This window comes from Photinus pyralis, unplaced genomic scaffold, assembly GCF_008802855.1.
Source record: "Photinus pyralis isolate 1611_PpyrPB1 unplaced genomic scaffold, Ppyr1.3 Ppyr1.4_LG8, whole genome shotgun sequence".
In the NCBI taxonomy this organism is placed as follows: Eukaryota; Metazoa; Arthropoda; class Insecta; order Coleoptera; family Lampyridae; genus Photinus; species Photinus pyralis.
Window position 1 is genome coordinate 3,033,592 of NW_022170819.1, and position 20,181 is coordinate 3,053,772.

The 20,181-nt window shown below is 37.1% G+C and overlaps 2 protein-coding genes across 2 annotated transcripts in view; one reads left to right on the top strand and one right to left on the bottom strand.

Annotated features, from left to right (window-relative positions):
* Positions 1-20,181, bottom strand: part of LOC116178303 (unconventional myosin-XV-like) — a 58,205-nt gene that overhangs the window by 24,434 nt on the left and 13,590 nt on the right. The gene's annotated exons all lie outside the window — the stretch shown is intronic.
* On the top strand, positions 15,350-19,991 carry LOC116177877. Its single transcript, XM_031497034.1, has 3 exons — positions 15,350-15,506; positions 19,419-19,612; positions 19,662-19,991. Exons 1-3 carry the CDS (start codon positions 15,416-15,418, stop codon positions 19,959-19,961), a joined length of 585 nt encoding a protein of 194 aa, XP_031352894.1. The 5' UTR covers positions 15,350-15,415; the 3' UTR covers positions 19,962-19,991.

Sequence of the window (20,181 nt, forward strand, 5' to 3'; positions counted from 1 at the left end):
CTTAAAGGGGGCGAATTTTGCATACGCATGCCTCTAGTGGTGTTTAATAAAACTTTTCAAAATTTGGGGAGGGGGGCCACATTTGACCCTTCATGCTATTCTAATGAAAGGTCTCATTGACAGGATTTAGTTTGTACACCAATGGAAGAGGAGGGGGGGGGAGGTGTTAGAAATTGTTAGAAAGGGAATGTTTTCTACGAACTACCATCCTTATCCCTTATCAAAATGGAAGGTTGGGGGCGGGGAGGGGGGGGGGGCTTTTATCCTTCATGGTACTCTAGTAAAAGGCCGCGACGCCTTATCGTGATCTATTATAATTCGTCATATCTCAAGAGTGCCATTATCGCAAACTGTTCATTTGTCGCACTTTCCTTGAAAAACCTCACTCTACACAAATTTGGAGGATAATTATCCTGAAAGTGCATATAAACTATTAGAAATATCTAAGTTAGGTTTAAAAAGTGTGCTTTTCATCAACCAAAAGTAGTATTTTCGTCTTTATCGATTTGTCAACCCCTCAAAAACCATAACTAGTACACTTAATTTTGAAGAGAATTTTTCTGAAATGGTATAAGATTTTTCATGAAGGAGAAGATTTCAGAAAATGTAAATTTCGTCCAGTAAAATGTATAAATTCAAAATAATTTCTGCATCACTGCCTTATAAGGGCGGGATTTGATACAGATTCCTCGAAAATCGCCACATGAACTTTTTTGAAAATAAAATTTCATAAGAATTCTTCAAAAAGTTTACTTCTCATTCAGAAAGTTAAGTGTTTCTTTTCTTTTTTTTAGGAACACCGTGAAAATCTTATTAAAAATTGACCAGTAACTAAATTTTTGAGTTTTTGAGATATCAGATTTTAAAGAACCCTTCCAAAATATTTTCGAGGATTCTCAAGAATTTCAGAAGATCTCAAGGGATCAAATTTGGACGCCAGTGAACGTTTTGACTAACGCTCTTAGTTATTGTAACAGCTGGTCGCTTTAGACCACCAGATTTTTTATTACGAAATGTTATACGTGTACCGCTTCATAAAGAAAGAGAACGGAAGTAATATGCGAGAAAATGAAGCGCACTAAGATCATAAACGAGTGTTCAAGCAGATAAGAGTTTAAACGCTGCAGTGTTGCCGGTTCTAAAAACAGTGGTAACAAAGAATGACGGACGGTGTTTCTGATATACCTTCATATGTATAGAACAGAAAGTGAACGCCTGGGTTTCGTTGGGGTCGTTTCATCATTCGAGCTCGGCGAGTAAAAGTCGGGTGGAACAAAGGAACTGTTAGCCGAGGCAAATCTATGCAGATCAGGTGTTACCTCTTAAAGAGGAAGCGTACAAATTATTTTCGTAATATTGTCAGATTAAGTACTCTCATTTGGAATTTAATGTTGTCTTAGCGAATTAGGTAATTGTGCTACAAGTTACGTTAAAAAACAATTTTGTCAATCAAAACTGTGCCTCTCTTGTGTATATGTGGTAATGTACATTAAACCGCAACCGGTAAAGAGGTTAACGACAATTAATTCGTTCTTTTGTTGGCTGGTGTCAAAACCCTACGTTATAACGATAATTTTAGACATTTCCATACTGCGAAATGATTCCAGTAAATAAACCAAATTTCTGCCATTAAAGTGCAAGTTAAGTACGATTTCCCATGTGAACAAAAATTCCAAAGGTGCCAACGCATTTTTGATCAATCCTTCTTTCTCATGTTTCTATGGTAATTTTATAGTCCAACAACTGTCATAGTTAGTCATACCGTGACATTCGGTTCTGTGAATAACCATCTTTTGGCTAACGTCTCCAAATTTGCCATTCATAATGTTTGCTTTCTTACAGCAGTTATTTGTAAAGAAAAATTGTCGCCTGGACGCTGGAAGAAAACCGCCAATCCCCTCCACTACTAACTCGAGTAGTTTTCTGATGAAGGTATTATTGGCATTAGTGTCGTTTCAAAACGATCCATGTTTCTCCGATGGCGCTACGGCCGATGACATAATTACATACCTGCAGAAGACGTATGTGGTAGACGGAGATTTGCATGGCCAAGTACAGGCGGCAATAAGAACCGGCGTTACTGTGGGATGTATAAGTGCCGAACAAGATTCTAAATATATCGCAATTCCTTTTACCGCGGCCGTTCAGGAAACATCACCAAATAGTAGAAAAAGGAAACGGGCCGTGCGGAAAACCAAGCGAATTTTTTCGAGGGAAGTGTACGATGGCGATACATCAAGTTCTGGTGGCACTTCTGACTGTAGCTCAGTCAAATCTGTTTGCAAAAGTAAAAGGCGATGTAGAAAACGTAAACGACCAAAATCAAGAATGTCTTGTAACAGAGAGGGTGAAATGGAACAGTGTTCGCTTGGAACCAACCGAATGCGTACAAGAAATTATAAGAGCTAGATCAAGAACTAGCAGTGCACGGAATACATTAGATATCTTATTGTGTAGTTAACGAATATTCATTATAATTCATAATAAAATGAAAACGATTGCTGAATTTTCTTTTAGAGTGAGTTTTCTTCAGCTCTTCAGCGTGAATTGATTAGATTTTTATTTTTTATTGTCATACCCAGACCCGAACTGTAAGGGCAGTCGTAACAAAATTTTGCTTTTGGTAGTAAAACATCATTCGAATTATTGATTCTTTTTGAGTATCAATTACAGTTTTAGTATACGATTATCCTCCGTGTCAGACGTTAGTATTGCTATTTCGCAATATTATGTGCAGCGCGATTCACTAACCGTTGTATTTGTTTGTTGTGTTATTATCTGTTACAGAATGGCAGAACGCGCCCTTTTGAGCTCCAAAAGTTGGGACCCGAAGTTCAAAGGTAAATTTTGTTTTTTTCCTCGATTCCCTGATTTAACGTTTGATTACATATTGTGTTTCGATACAATCGAATTGTAATTATTACATTTGCTTGAGATTCACGTAACGATTATAGCTCCGATGTTTCTGCGGAAACCTGTTTTGATATTAATATTTTCCCCGATTACGTCCTTTTTTACTAAAAATTAATTTAAATTCAAACATTGATATAGCAGATCTACAGTGTGATTGGATTTTGCGTGCCCAAGCGTATATTTCTTTTATTATTTGAGATAGGAAAAAAGGGTAACAAGCAAAAATACTCTACTTTCAATAAAACAAGTGATATATAAAAACAAAACATCATCAGAAAAGAAATTAATTTTTTTTTAAATCGAACGGTTACTTTTTTCTGTAATATTGTTAAAGAGTTTCTTTACAATGATATCAAATACCTTAGAAATTATAGCTACAGTAATGTGTTTAGAACCAATCGCAGTAGTCGTGAAAATTGAAACAAAAGCATTTTCTTATAGAATGTGACCTGTAGAATCCATAATTTCAAACAGTTCCAAGATTGGGCTACTAGTTCAAAAGTTACAGCCCTTTGAATTTTCTTTCGAAATTGGTTTCTAGTCAATAACTTTTGATTGAGAAGTCTGATCGAAAAAGTACGAATTGTTTTGGATTCTACGCACCAAAATTAATAAGAAAAAGTGTTTTCCCGAGAAATTTTGGTGCAGTCGGATTTTGGTAAAAAAGGAAGGTATAACACTGCCTTTTTTTGAGGCCCGAAAAAAAAATTGTCTCAGATCGACCCGGAAAAAACATTTTCTTATAGAATGGGGCCTGTAGAATCCATAATTTCAAACAGTTCCAAGATTGGGCTACTAGTTCAAAAGTTACAGCCCTTTGAATTTTCTTTCGAAATTGGTTTCTAGTCTATAACTTTGATTGAGAAGTCTGATCGAAAAAGTACGAATTGTTTTGGATTCTACGCACCAAAATTAATAAGAAAAAGTGTTTTCCCGAGAAATTTTGGTGCAGTCGATTTTGGTAAAAAAAAAGGAAGGTAAATAACTGCCTTTTTTTGAGCCCCGAAAAAAAAATTGTCTCAGATCGATCCGGAAAAAAAATTGTCTAATAGAATGTGGCCTGTAGAATCCATAATTTCAAACAGTTCCAAGATTGGGCGACTAGTTCAAAAGTTACAGCCCTTTGAATTTTTTTTCGAAATTGGTTTCTAGTCTATAACTTTTGATTGAGAAGTCGGATCGAAAAAGTACGAATTGTTTTGGATTCTACGCACCAAAATTAATAAGAAAAAGTGTTTTCCCGAGAAATTTTGGTGCAGTCGATTTTTGGTAAAAAAGGAAGGTTATACACTGCCTTTTTTTGGCCCCGAAAAAAAATTCTCAGATCGACCCGAAAAAAAAATTTTCTTATAGAATGTGGCCTGTAGAATCCATAATTTCAAACAGTTCCAAGATTGGGCTACTAGTTCAAAAGTTACAGCCCTTAGAATTTTCTTTCGAAATTGGTTTCTAGTCTATAACTTTTGATTGAGAAGTCTGATCGAAAAAGTACGAATTGTTTTGGATTCTACGCACCAAAATTAATAAGAAAAAGTGTTTTCACGAGAAATTTTGGTGCAGTCGATTTTTGGTAAAAAAGGAAGGTTATACACTGCCTTTTTTGTGGCTCGAAAAAAAAATTGTCTCAGATCGACCCGAAAATATTTTTATCTCTTTAGCTCTTCAAGACCAGACCAAGGATCTCTTAGTCTGACTTGTTCCCCTTTTGGTAAGTATGGTTTCCTCTCTTTTAACATTTACTGAAGTGGCGCCAACCCGGTTTCCTTTTACTATATTTCCCTTTTGTTGATTACCACCCGCACGTTAGTAAGGGAGGTGTTGCATTGGGGCTGAAAAATGACGGTGTCACTTTTAAGGCAAAAATTCACAATAGAGGCGCAAAGCGGTGCTTAACTGGGGCCTAATTTTGATGTAAAAATAGAAGTTGGCAATCGGTTCTTAATTCCTGTATATACACTTACAATTTAATAATAATAATGACCAGTGAAACAGAACTAAGTACACAAATTTGGCAGAGGTTTTTGCAATCCTTAAGTGAAATAAAAGTGATGTCAAAATAAAAAGAAATTCTTAAGAGCGCTCATTAACTGGTAAAGCCCTTCGAGTGGACCTTTTTATTGAATCTATGTCCCTCGATTAGTCATTTCTAAACCCTTTACGCGATGGAGCTGGTTGTTGGATTTTTCCCAAGTGAAAAATAACCGTTTGGTGCCAAAATGACGAGAAATAGGGACCCTCCACAAAGAACTGTGGTGGTACCCTCACCGATTGTGTCATTTCTTTGTAAGTTACCTGGTTGTAGTGCACGCTTGAATTGTGAAAAATTTAAAAAAATGGCACAAGAGTAGGTAGCAATAAACAATTTCTACATACTTAATTTAATTACGAAAAGCAATATATCGCTGTAATTAAACCTATATCAAGTAAATCTTAAATTACGATCTCGCTCTGATTGTGCCAAGTAATTGTCAATATGCCTCTCGTGTTGCGACGAACAAAAAAAAGTAATTTGATAACATCAGGCCATTAGTACCATATGCCTTTATTAATCCATATGGAAATAATAATTTTAAAAGCGCGCATTTCCGTTATCCTTTGAAAAAGGACGTCCTTGCAAGATTTAGCCGCTTACTTGTTCACACGAAAGCGTTTATATAATAAATTAATTTATACCACAGCGAATAATAAAAGGTTAACAACCTTTTCCCGAAGAAATAGTTAAGTAACACCAAAATACCTCCTTTTCCTCCTCGCAGGTGTTAGCGTTGCAATTGTTTATAGAATCCTTATCGCGCAAATTTTCGAATCTGGCCAAAATCTCCTTGACTGACACCTTCGGCTCACTTCCAACGTTCTCCTCTGGAATCGTGGCCATGCGATTCGGCAGTATTTCGACATTACCGATACGCTCGTAGTTATTCTCGACGGTCGAATTGAACGATATTTCGGATTGGGTGTCCTTTTTACTATCGGTTTTGGTCCACGAGCGTATGCTGCCGCAGGGATTTTGGGAGTACACCTCGCATTTAACGGCGAACGACGTTTTGGAATTTGCGTCGATGCCGGAAGAGTCCGACTCCTGGGAATCATCACTTAGACTTTCGCACTGCGACGACGACGAGTTCGCCAAACTGTCCAAGGACGAGTGAAACTTTTTCGAATTCATGCCGAAACGACACTAAAAAATTGCAAAAACCATCACTGTTTTTACCACCGTCGCGCCGCCAGTACAACTCATGAGGTAACGAACGAACCGTACTCGAATAGGTGCGGCGAACAAATTAAAGACATGCCAGCCTTGTGTAGATGAGCTCTAATAGTTACAGTGACCCAGTGCTGGCCAGCAGATTGTTAAGTGGGTCAGTTTTGCACTCTATACGGCATCTGGTCATGCTACCACTACACGTATATTATCGTTCAATAATTACCCATACATAATTATTCGCAAGAAATTGCATTTATAATTAGGGGTTGTAGAAAGCGAGCCATCCCTTCGAAATGGCAATCCGTTGGAAAGCGCGCCGGATTAATTGGAATAGAAATTCTGCACTGAAACGCATCCACTTTTACGATTTGTGATTAATAATGAATGTTTACAGTAATATTCAACAAGAATTTGTAATTTTATTATTCACTGGATGTTTTTAACAAGGTAAACTCGTCAATTAATGGTGTAATCGCAAAGTTTGAGCACGAATCCGTGAATGGTAATTACCACGCGAGCGTTTAGAAGATGCATATTAAGTTTTATTGAAGGCTTTGGGAACTGTGCCCGATTCAATGAAGTTTTTTGGGTGGGATTACGACCATGGCCAAGGTAAAAGGAATTAGATCCTGTTTTTGGATAAAATTGGCTGATCGCTGGCAGGAACTTAGGAAGACAGGCTAGCGACCACCGTATGCTGACTGTGAAAGTGGATCAAAATCGCGATAAGCACTGGGGTGGAGAATCCTAAATTTCAAGGTTATCAAAACATTTGGGTGGGTTAATTGGGGGTTAAATTTTTGTACCTACTGTCAGGGTCTAAATGTAACAATTACTCAGAGACCTCTCGTTAAATAATACGTCACTTTTAACGGTATTTTATTCCCCTTATCTAAGAAAGCATTTCCATGTTCTTTTCAAGATTACGTCTTTTTGAGTATATGGGGTGAGTTTTTTAAATCGTTACAAGACGATATTTCGAAAATGGTTTTAACGTTTTTTTATGAAATTTTGATGACTTAAGGATATGGAGGGACAAATTTTAACATGTTTTTCACATTTTTTCTTTTCTCAATTCTTAAGGGTGGGTTTGATAATTTTTAAATGAAATGATGCACTTGTTTTTAAAACTGGATTCTACATAAAAAGGAATATTTAAATCGAGAAATGTACACAGATTTTTTAAGAAATATTGGGCAAAGACATAAATCTTGACATGTGTTTACAACAGGGTGGGGATCCACCCTATTATGCAATGCAGGTCCGTAATTATTTAAATACGTGAAATGTTTGAAAACATTTGGATTGGTCCAGCAGGTCCGATCAACTGGTTTGCGCGGTCCCCGGATTCGACCCCCAAGGGGCTTTATAAAGGAGTAAGAGGAGTAAGTAATGTCCACCGAAGTTCAAGGAAGACATTTTGAACAACAAATTTGTAACTAAGTTTTTTTAATGTTAATATCTCAAATAACCATAGGCTCCATCACCATGGGAACAATTAAACAAAAATATAACACATAAGTATGTTTTTTATGTAGATTCGAATTTTAAAAACATTTCATTTCATTTAAAATGCCAGTCACCCCCACTCCGAAAAATTGGGAAAAGAAAATAATTTTATAACCTTTTTGAGATATCACCCTGAAACACTTTAAGAAACACCCTGTATATTTTACAAATTTCTTACGACTATTTCCACAGGGGTTTCTTAAACGACCTCTGAGGTTTCTGAAACCCAAGGAATGTTCCGTTTTATCCTTGAATTGCTGTGTTTTCAAGGCCCGGTTGTTTAGCCTTTGAAATGACACTTGAAATTCGAGTGGATTTCATGAAGAACCCCAAGATGATCTTTAACAGTCTTGAAAGTTGAACTTTAAATACTTATTTAAAACTTATTTAAAATGAACGTTATGACCACTCAAAAGGATTTATAGGGGTGTAAAGGATAATATAGAAAGGGACAGGGAAAAGACAAAGGAAGAAAATAAGACATGAGAGGGTAAGAAAAGGCTGGATAGGACCGACAAAAAGAGCGAGAGGGCAGTTAAAAGACTAAAGAGGAGAAGAGGGCGGGAGGGCAGGACGGGTCGTGTGAGAATAGTAGCGCACATGATCGGGCGGAAGGTTTTGATATCAAATTCAACTTGAGACTTGATTCTTATCCTTCTGATGAATTTCAAGACTAAATTAACACCGAAGGGAAGAAAAAAACTCCCCCTGAAAAAGCGTTTTCTTATTCTAGAAGGATTAGTTCATTATATTCAATAATCCTTGCATGGCATTGAGTTTTTCTTTTTTCGCCAAAATAACAAATTTTAGTTTTTGAAGCCAGTGCCATTTGTTGTAAAAGCTGATCCATGATTATTTGACAACCCTTATACACCTACCCTGATTTAAGTTGGAGCATTTATACCACGGCATTTTTAAGAACGAGTGAAAATTAGGTTTTACATGCGGATCATCGACACGGGTGCTTTTTAGGTTCTTAAGTGCAGAATCAGGCTCCAAGGGCAACATTTTCCAAGCAAACTAAGGGTTTAGAAGGTATAGGTAGAGACATGCTACTGAAACCACTGAAATATATTGACGATTTGTTCGACTTTGGCGCGTGGAAATCGTCAGATTATGTTACTTTTTTTTATTATTGAAACATTTACTTTCGAAGTAAAAAAACAATTCCAACGCACTCGAGAATGTAAATGTAACGTCCTTTTTGTAAGTTTCTTGACATTCCCACTCCCTATCGTCACACTCAATTCGTTAAATTATTGAAATGCACTCTTTTCAACACGTGTTAACCCACCTTACTTTAATCTGACGCGCTCGAGTAAATCCAAAATCCCCCATTAGGCTCCCTCACTATGAGTAACACGTTGGGTAGGAGTGTTTTTGGAACAAAATGGAGTATTAGGAGAAGAGCTAACTGGGGGGGCTAAGAGGGCAATACGCGTGTAAAGCTTGAGGGAATTGAAGCCAAGTTTCCGTAAGTTGTATTGGGGCCTGGTCGTCGGTTACATAATTTGTGCCAGAAAAAGATTGTTAGTACAGTAGGAAATCAATTTTAGTTAGTACGGTTAAGGCTTTCCAACCCCAGCATTCTAAAACATGGGGCATTAAAAGAAAAGTATGACTGTTTAAGGACAGGAATATAAAGAGCGTTTAAAGAATCGGCAGAGCACCTCGGTGTGACCCCACGGAGTCATTGGATTTGACTCATTTTCAATTGGCTTTTTCATTTGGCATATAGGTCGTCAACTGTGCAAAGTTTGAACCACATCGGTCCAAGCGTTTCACAGTTATCGTGTTCACGGACAGACGGACACCATCGACTCCCCTATAAAACTTGCATCGCTTTGCTCTGTCGCTTAATAACAGGCGAAACATTGCATTAGGGAAATATATACCATCTAAATTTTGATATTTTTTGGGCCACTACAGAACCTATTTCGCATCTACAATACAAACACAAATTGTCATGCCCTTATCTTAAAGAAAAACAGAGCCAAGGGTTCCAGAGCAAGGTGAACAGATTCGAACGCGTCTAGAAGTAACACGTGAGCCCTTCTTGCCGCATTCCATTGACCGTCACCCCCTTTAACGACACAAAAACGAATAAACCCTTGAGTCCAGTCCAATTCCCAGACACTTTACGTTTAGAGTGGTTGCTCGGGGATTCCACTCTCTGTTTTTCTCGAAACGAGCAAGTAACGCATCATAAAGGGAAAATTTTCCTTGAAAGTGTACTCTTCTTTTGCCTTTTTGTTTGTACAGAGAACCTTTCTAAAGCCCTTCCGAAAACCTCCTTAGAATGCGCTTGCGCTATAAGTATTCTTTAAAATTTCTTCTCTTAATTTTGTTACAGAGGTTTATTTATGGTATTTTACTAGAAGTCTTGTCAAGCGCCAAGATAGGTGGGGGACCATACGAATTTTCTTAGAAATATGTTTAGAAATCTCCTCAGGTAACATTTTCAAAATGTTCCTGGAAAGCTCTAACAATGTTAGCAGCTCTCTTATGGGTCGCCCTGGAGACGGTGTTAAAAAAAATCTTTGAAATCTTCCTTGGGTCTCATAAACCTTTTTTCAGAAGCTTTTCTAAACAAATTTTAACAGATACCTAGGTTTCCAATTTTGTTGGTTTTTATTAAGCGATGTTTCCGGCAAGAGTTGGAAACCATTCAAAGACTGATAGTTCAATTTAAAGCCAAAACCTTAAAATTCGTAACGTGAAGACTGATTTTGGAGCAATCCTAGAGCGAAGTAAAAACCATGGTAGCACTTTCTACTTGATGAACCGATACAACGAAATAACGAAGGATCCTCAGTATTACTATCAGTTTTTTAGCGACCATTTATTTTAACATTGCAAAATACAAATTTTGAACACGATCGGTCGCTTTTTAAAAAAAAGTGTACACGGACGGACAAGAATACAAAACTATAAACGATCTAAGAATCCTTAATAATAAGTAACCACTTTAATAAGAAATTCAAGCCATCCAAACTGAGATCCAAACCTTAATAGCCAAATTTCAAATTCCAAAGAGCAAAGATGACGGGTGTTTTGAAGCCACTCATAATGTAAATCTTTCGATATTATAAATTCAATGGGAACACCTTGGAAATTTCTGCAGGTAATTTTTTAGGAATAATCTTCATAAACTTTTAAAAGCCCTCGTCCAGATTTTCTAATAAAATATAAATCTTGAGTTCAACCTTATAAATATTTTCCTTGGAATTTTTGTTCTTTAGAAAAGTAATCAGAAACCCTTTTTGAAACGATCTTCAAAATCACTTTGCAGTAGCCACGTTAGCAGTAACGGCCACGCGCATGCAACCCTTTACGGAATCGTGGAGAGGAGGGCTTTCCTTTAGTTTTACGCACTCTCGTGATAAATGGATACTAGAAACGAAATTGAATTTCATTCATTCAAAATTTATTTCGCTATTTCACTATGGTCGTCTAATGTAATTTTCGAATACTGCCGTACCCATTCTGTTTCATAAGGCTTTAAAAAAATTGGAACGGAGGTATTTACTATTTTACGTAATCGTTCTTCAACACCTTAAGAAAAAAGATTTACGATTTCGAACTTTCGTAACGCGCATTTTTTTCTCGTGGGGCGCAACTGGAACACATCCACTTCTTAAGTGATAATTACGAAATAAGAAAGGCGTCTTAGCACTTGTATATAAAAATACCGATCGGTGCTCTAGGCGTAAGTCGCGCTCATCATTTATCTGAAAAGGAATTTCTATTAAGAACGAAAGTATGTAAGAAAGTTGTTTAATTTTTGTACGGGAAAGTACCCAAATGGAGATATTAGCCATACTTGGAACGGGTCACGTGAGGCGAAATTTACAAGCCAAAAACGTTTTCTCGTGGACGTGGCGAGCGTGGTAATTCCTCAAAATCGTCTATTATGCGCAATTAAAAAAAAAATTAATTTAAATCGTGCAAAAAATAACGTTTATCTGTACGTGGAAACGAATTTATTGTAATGTTTTTGCAACAGTTTTCCTTACACCGACCAAACGTATATAAACAAATATAGACCATCCGCTATAATGAATAATTGAACAAGTGCTACCCGTTTGACAATTTAAACTGTTGAACTAGATTCTCTGAAGATCAACTGTTCTTTCTCCCCTTTATTCTGAGACTGAATCAGCTAGAAAGTGGAAATTTATTCACAACTTGTAAAAAAGGGACATTACTAGTGAAATTCGTCGTCCATCGATGATAAAAATCTAAGAAACTGGAGCTTTTGACACAACAATTTTTTCTATTACAAATTCAAATAGTTGAGAACCTTCGGAGGGCACTTGAAATTCCCAATATTCCCTTGGCATTTGAAATTTGAAAAGCATATCGATTGTTTTTTATCACGAGGGGGCGTCAGTTAGGCTCACTCAGATTTTTTTATAAAATCCACATAAAATTTGGGCCTCCCAAACAAATGTTGATTGTGATAATGTAAAGCATTTATCCGGTCGACTGTAGTATCATGAACTCGTGGATATTTTTGCGCGCTTATTTTTTAAAAGTCTCTCAGAGCCTACTGTAGTTATAGTAAGCTTTGCCTCTAATCGTCAGTCAATCCTCGAATTCTGCTTGATGGATCAAATTCAGGATCAAATTACATCCGTTTTAAGAGAAATATAGTATTACAGTCTTAGCTCATCATGGAGAAAAGCTGTCATGGAAATAAACTGATCGCTTTGTTTTTGAGAATAATTAACAGTCGTTTGGGATTGGTGGCTCAAGGAGCACTAACCAATGAAAAATTTAAATCGTACATAAAAGTGGCGAAATTGTAACTAAAACTGTCGATATTTTCAAAAATAAACTAAGTTCAATCGGTTCCATTGTTGGTGGCGGAATTACAACCACAAATCTTGGATCCTGGAATATTAATTTATCCGATAGGTATTCTTGCACGGTTTGGGAATTGTGCCCGGGAGCACCATCATGTTGTAACCAACAATTTCCAAGTTTTTTTTTGTGTGCCACACATTGTATTCGTAATAAAAAAGGCTACTCAATACAGTATGTACCTTTTTACAGACCATATAAAAAAATTAAGTTGATGCTTTCGTATGTATGTAAGTATAACACGTTGAAAAATTGAGATGATTTTCCTTTTCTCTGGTTATCAAAGGTAACCAAAGAAAAGAAAACTATACCTCATTTATTTGAACGTGTTTTACTTACATAAATACGATATAATTACAAATAATTAGAAAATATGGAGTACTGCAACAACAGATTGAATTGATGCTGATTTCTCAAAAACGAAACGTTGTATTGAAAATCTCTCAACGCTGTCTCCTAGAGTTCAAATAATGTTCAAATAACATCTGTTTTTCTGGAATATCTTTGGAAAATATGCGATATGTTCGCCTTACTAGAATAATATTTGGTTAAAGTTTCAAAAAAATATCTATATACTCGTATTATAAATAAGAAAGTTACGCACATCCGATTTTTACAATATGCAATATGCTTGTCTGTACTGAAGCATATGTGGTTAAAACCGTAATGAAATATCTCCATAAATGAGAAAGTTGACATTGTGCATTCTGCGCATGCGCACATTAATCGTAAAAAATTTCATGGTTGAGGTGTCAGAGCTATAAGTAAAAAGAGCTTATCTTAGAAACCGTAGGAGAACGGACGGACACCATAGTGACGGTACGGAACTTAAAATTACTGAAAAAATGCATACAGCGGTATACAGGGTGTCCAACGACGAACTAAGTTTATTAATCTGAGAAACTAATGCGAATGCATTTCTGAAATTGTGTACATAAAGTTATTTAATCCTCACTTTTCCGTTTATCTTTTATTTTAACCACATCTTCGTGATTTTAAATAGGATACCCTAATATTTATTCATATTTTTAAAAGTACAGGGTGCTTAGAAATTCATGTCAAATATTTTGCATTTTGAAAATACGAAAGGAAACGCCGTTGTTACATTTCTAATATATTATTAGATGCTTTCTACAGAGGTAAAAGGGAAAAAGTATGGAAGATGGGAAAATAGACAATAATCTACAGGGACAGAGCATATGTGGACGACGCAAGATAATGGGAAGAATGGAGAGTTATTGGGAAAGCAAAGAAAAAGAGGTAAATGTAGAAAAATTGAAAATGATGAGAGTTTAGGAAGGAGGTGGAAGGAAAAGGGAAAGAGACGAAAGAATAACAGTTAAATATTTAGGGTACCACATGCAAAGAAATAATGGGACAAATTCGCAAATAAGGGAACTAAGGAAATGGTGGTGCTTGCGATGAGGAATAGAAAAGTGGAAATGCTGACAGGGGGTGCGGAACGGAAATATGGGGAATGTATTATAAGTGGGTATTAGGGAAGACATACGGGTAGCGTCGGGACGTAGATCGGTAATGTTCAAGAAAAAGAGTGAAAGAGAAAAGAAATTGCCAAAAGAATGCTTGACGAGGATGAACGCAAAAGGAATGTGGGAGGAACAAAGAGAAAAATATTATGAATGAAATGGACACGGATGAGAAAAGAGAAATAGGAGAAATACTAGGAAATGAACCGGCAAAAAGGGGCCTGGATGAAACGCGAGGATAGACAGTGCATGATCTAATAAGATCTAACAAGGGAGTGATTATCAAAATATTTAGGGGAGGGAATAAAACATATTAAAGTAATGGTGAGATTCAGATGTTGAAATGAGGGGAGGGCGAAGGAGAAATGGAGACAAGTAGAAGAAAGAAAATGTAGAATCCGTGGAGAGGAAAAAGAGGGCATAGAACAAATCTAAGGATAGGGAAAAGGAGTGATGTGCTGGAAGAGGAGGGAAGAGGTGAGAAGTGGATGAGTGGGATAATAAAGAAAATATGAGAAAAACACTCACTTATAATTAAAAGATTTTTCATAACAAAAAAGTTTTCACATTCTCAATACTGCAATAAAGCATAAATAAAAATTAAAATGTTGCCTAATATGAGTGAATGGTACATCAAGCCACCAGGTGATGATAGATCCGGCGTTGTTTAGTCGCCTCTTACGACACGCAGTGCCCCTGCGGTAGGGTTATTCTATCCCGCCCCTACACGGGAAAGACTTTGAAAAAGACGATTACACTAAATTGATAAACACCATAAACTCCAAAACAATCAACATAACTAGAAAAAACCTCCAATTACAAAGGATCCCCTTAATTTTTGACAAAGAGGACCAAAATTAAAGGAAGCCCTATCAAAAATATTATTTTCTTTCAGATCAATACCTTGCCCGTTATGGAGGAATCTTCACAGGGTCTCTGAAAGATTGTTAGTAAGCTTTCTTTCAAAAGAATTTATCATTGTACCATATTTGACAAAGCCCCAAAATGGTAGCGATGGTAGCGGCTTGCGAAAGAAGACTGGATTCTAATTCTGAGGTACTCCGTAATTTGATCCATTCAGAGCATCGAATAGTAAAATTATGCAAGTTCAATAACTTAATATTGCAGTAACTCCTTTTTCGTTCAGAATCAAATTCCGAAAGGAAATTACCCATAAAACTAACCGGGGGTATTTACCTATTTTGATTGAGCTGTTACTGATGTCATAAACTTACAGCCAATTTTGAACATTTTGACAAATTACGTTTTTGTGGTCTCCTACACCCACATCTAGCCAAATGAAGCCCAGATAAGACCGAAATTTCCATCTTACCGCAAATGATGCGTAATCTAACCGGCGTAATTTCCGGGGAATCACTATTTAATAATATCCATCATTTTGTTAATCAGTTTTAAATAAACGTTTGCCGATAACATGTCTCCGGTGCGTGCTGCTATTGTCATAGTGCTAATAAGTGCAAGCGCTACTTTGGGACAAATTATATCGAGAGCGTGGGAAGTCGAAGGTAATTTTTCTTATGATGTAAATATTAGATATTAACCTGTTTAACACTTCTGCAATTTTTTGCCACCACGTTCACTGGACATGTTCCGCGTAAAAATCCGCTGCAGAAACTGAAGGAAATAATTTTACGCAGTTTTGCCAAACTGATCGCAATAACCGTTTTATTACCAATATCCGCTTCCTTCAGGTATTATCGTTGGCGATCGTTAAATCGCAATTGGGCCATTTCTGACGCACAAAGTCATCTTCCGGCACCTCGTTTACAAGTTTACATTGTGGGTGACTTATTCATCCTGTTGACAACGGATGTAATACTTTGCACGATGATCGAAACCGAACCAAAAATCGTCACAGAAAGGCTGGAGATAAGGGGGGGGGGGGGCTTTTTCCATCCAGTGGAATTTCTGTTGTGCGAAATTTGGATTTTGTTGTAGATACTTCGACCACAATGACTGTTGCTATTTCCTTAGTGGCAGAAACACTGTTATTTTTCGGTTTATCACCCCTTTTCTTAACGTTACTTTAATTCGAATCTTTAGACTTATTCTCCTCTGAAATCTTTCTTGGAATTTTCCTTTGGAAAACTACGGTTACAATGCTAGTCTTCCGAAACTCCCTTTGGAATTTACCCAAATCTTTCGAAACCTGATGAAAGAAGTGATAGAGGCGTGAAAAGGAAACTCTTTACAGATAATAGAAAGAAAACATGAGAGTAAATAAAGGGGTTCAGAAGAAGATATGCATATAAGACAGTTATTCAGATGAAAGATAAGGAGACGTCAAAAAGGCAGTAATCATGAAGAATGCGTGAAAAACGAAAGAAAGCGGTCTGAAGGGGTATCTCACGAGGAAAGGGAAAGATGCGTGAAGAAACCGGAAGAAGCTAGATGAAAGAGATGCAGGAAAACTTAAATGCTGGAGGCGTACAGAAAATAGACATAGAGGTGATAAAGGTCTGAAGAAAGTCTCAAAACCATAGCACACCACGGATAAACAATTCAAGAAATCTAAAAAATTCAAAACAATTAAAAAAGGTTCAAATGATAGAAAAAAAAGCAAAAAAATCCCTCTGTTTTTTTTAAAATTTGTTTAAAAACTTTTTGAATTCAATCCATTTAAAAAGTGAGGTTCGGTTCGATTCCTTACATGTCATTACAAAGAACCTTTTCTAATAAACACTTTGCGCTAACTTAATAAAAAGAGAAGTTATAAGCTTTTATCTAAAAATGCAACTTTTGACCATAACTCAAAAACAAAAGACTTTAAATCACGTGAGTTGTTACCATAGCAACGCCCTCAATTACGCGCTGATTTTTGAAACCGAAATTTGCATAGGAACAAGAAATGCCAGTTTTCTATTGGTTTAAAAGGCACGCTAGACTCAGCAGTTGCGTTTGTTCCGTTTTCAATTTTATATAAATAGCTGAACGCACAATAGCCGAAAGAGATGCTGATTATTTTGTGAACGTGTAATCTCCGTAAATTTAAATTGAAATAGTTGCGAGATAATAACATAATCGAACAACTTATTTGAATTAGCGAATGCCGGGAGAAATTAGTGTCCGTGAAAAGTAATTCGCCAAGGAAACACGTGGATTCTTTCGTTATGCAAATATTGCGCAGTAACATTTACTAATGCCGAGTTTCGACGGGAAAAACCCGCGTGGTTTTCAAGTGAACAAACAAAGGAAAATTAGAGTGTACTGTGTGTGTCCTATTTTGGTTGAGACTGCAGACTGAAGTGTATTTTCTGAGATTGGATTTAAAGTTGGCATTTTTAAAATGTAACACCCTGTATATCTTAACGTCAATTTTTCTGCATTATTTTTTCTGATTACATTCATGTATCAGAAAAACATTTTTTTTAATTCTAGCGGTGAACCAAAAATGAAAACCTTATTTTTACGGTGCTTAAATAGTAGGCCATTGGGTTCATGGAGATTTTTTTTATTGTCTCCATGGCAACTAAGACCAATCAACAAAAATTGCTGACGAACGATGTCATTTCATCAATGTAATCAGGAAAAAATACAAACAAAATTGACGTTAAGATATACAGAGTGTTGGATAAGAAAATACCAACTTTGGGTTAAAACTCAGAAACGGGGGTCCAAACATTTTTTTGATCACGCGACAAGCAGTCGCAGACCTTTTTCAATCTTACATGGGTAGTAAGGTATGATAACGCCCCAAAATGTCAAACTTTTCATTTTCACCCTGTATCTCAGAAATAAACGTAGTTAAACTGATTCTGTTTGCGATATTAAAACAAAAAAGGGGTCACGAACACCGCAAATCCCTATCTAAAAACAGCTGAGATACACTGCAGTTTCAACCAAAACAGGACACACGGTACATGTGTCGATATTTCAACTATAAGTAATGTGGACTTGTGGTACGCTTTTTAAACCATCGCGAAAATTATTTACAAACCTTAAATAATATCAATTTTTTTCTGATCGCCCGTTATTCTTTCGTTGTGCAAACAGTAAAATTTACCGACTCCGAGTTTCGACGGGAAAAACAATATAAGCGCGTAGTTGCCATAGATATGATGAAACAAAGGAAACTTTCATCGATATTTCAACTTTAAGTAAAGCGGACTTGTGGTACGCTTTCTAAATCATCGCAAAAATTTATTATAAGCTTTCAATAAGATCGGTACTGCGAACGCTGTAATTCCGATCTTTCTCCAAGGGAGGATCGTGGTTAATATTTAGAGACTGCAAAATACATTTCATTTTAAGGGATGAGTTACATTCCCATTTTGATTGTTAATGCTCTGAAACCAGTTTGTACCTTGTCAAAGGGTTACAATTATCGAGGATACTGACCTGATCCTAGGATAAAGTTGACATCGTGTAGAAGAAAACGAGAAAGAGACGTACAGAAGGTGACCTGAAGCTCATTCAGACGTGAAAAAAGAGAGGACAAAGGATGAGTGAAGAAAGCGATAGAGTGATGTAAAAGAAGCAAGAAGGATGATGCATAAACCTTGAATGATAAAATTCGTGGGTAAAAGAGATTTAAGAGAAAATTAGAAGTATAATTGGAAACGCGTGTAAACGAAGAGAAAGTTACGCAACTAATCTGTGAGGAAATTAAAAGGATAAGAAGTGCATTCATGTAATGAGGCGTATGAAAAAGGAATCACAAGGAGAAATATGTGTAACGCGGTGTCAAGGAAAGGAGTGTGAAACTGAAAGAGTCCATGACGAAAATAAAAGATGAAGGAGAAGGCACCTAAAATAATAATTCGCAAAGGACGTGAAGAAAAATCAAGAAGGCGTAGCAAAACCGTGAACAATACGTAACGGACAATAGTGTACAGAGGGGTGGGAGAAGAAGAATTCGTAGACAAAAGACACGTGAAGAAAAATGAAAAAGACGTGGAAAAAGTAAGGTCCATTTTCTTTGCGAAGGGGGTGTGGAGGAAGCGGCCAACGAAGGAGGCGTAAAGGAGGCCACAAAGGAGCGAAAATGTGAGAAAAAAGAGGCTTAGAAAATGGGGAGGGGGTGACAGTGAGCGAAAAAGGAAGAAGGAACACAACAGGTGTAGGCTAAAAGAAGTGTGAAGGAGTTCTGAAGTAAAGAAGAAGCGTGTAAGGAATTGTGTGAAGGGAGGAAGCGGCAAGAAATAAAAAGATAAGAGAAAATGTACCTTCAGCTACAATATTAAAATTAGAATAATCTTCCAAACCTTCCCAATTCTTCTACTTCTTTCCTTCGTGTGAAATTTCTTCCGAAACCTCCACTCTCGACTGCCACAAATCCCTTTCTAAGAAAATTCCAGTCTACTGCAAAAACGGACATTGTATCTACTGGTGTTGTGGACTTCTTCTGAAATTATCTGCTCTTAAAAAACACTGAAGCAAGCCTGGGTTTCCCTAACATTTTTATTTTATTTTTGTAGGGTACTATTGGAGAGACTTTAATGGTACCGTTCCCTCCGACGCCTACGCGGGCGGCTCAGACGCCACCGGAAAGCCAATTTACATCGGCCAAGTCTTCGACAAGTACCTAATTCCGGCAAAAATCTACGCAAACGACAACAAAGCCTACTACGAGCACGGCAAAAGCGAATACAAGGCAACCGAGCACGTTAAGGTAGGAAGAAAATCTCGATCAAAATTCGCAAGCGGGCTTTCCATTTCAGATTCTCTGCACGCAGCATCCGGAGCAGTTCGAGTGGATCAAGACCGACAACGACGCGCTTCCGCTGCTGACCAACAAAAATCTGCTGATAGGCGGTTACGAGCCGGGGTCGACTACGTACATAGGCCGAGTGAGGTACAACGGGGAGGTGTCCATCGGAAAGGCCCTCGTGCACTTCTTCTTCATACACTCCGGTTTGCATATCACCTCCAATGGATCGGGAAAGCGATTCACCGAATTTGAAGTGCTCGCCTTTGATCCAAGCTCGCCGAAGATCGGTTTACCTTTCAGACTAGACTAGGGCTGTTTCCAATAAACGTTCTCAAAGTTATTCTTTGCAATTCTCTAACCTTGAGCCCACAATTATCATTCATGCAGCTGTTCTTCTAAGTTGGTAGCGGTAGAGTGATAAGATAGCAGTAGGTCGAAAGGTCAATTTCCATGTTCGTAAACTGTACGCGTAAGTCATTGATACGATGAAGTCCCTTTTACTAGTCTGTTTCGTTGTAATTGCGACCCGT

Coding starts and splice junctions, on each gene's coding strand:
- LOC116177877 (XM_031497034.1), top strand. CDS start 15,416: ATGTCTCCGGTGCGTGCTGCTATTGTCATAGTGCTAATAAGTGCAAGC. Junction 15,507..19,418: donor GAGAGCGTGGGAAGTCGAAG/GTAATTTTTCTT, acceptor TTATTTTTGTAG/GGTACTATTGGAGAGACTTT. Junction 19,613..19,661: donor AGGCAACCGAGCACGTTAAG/GTAGGAAGAAAA, acceptor TTTCCATTTCAG/ATTCTCTGCACGCAGCATCC.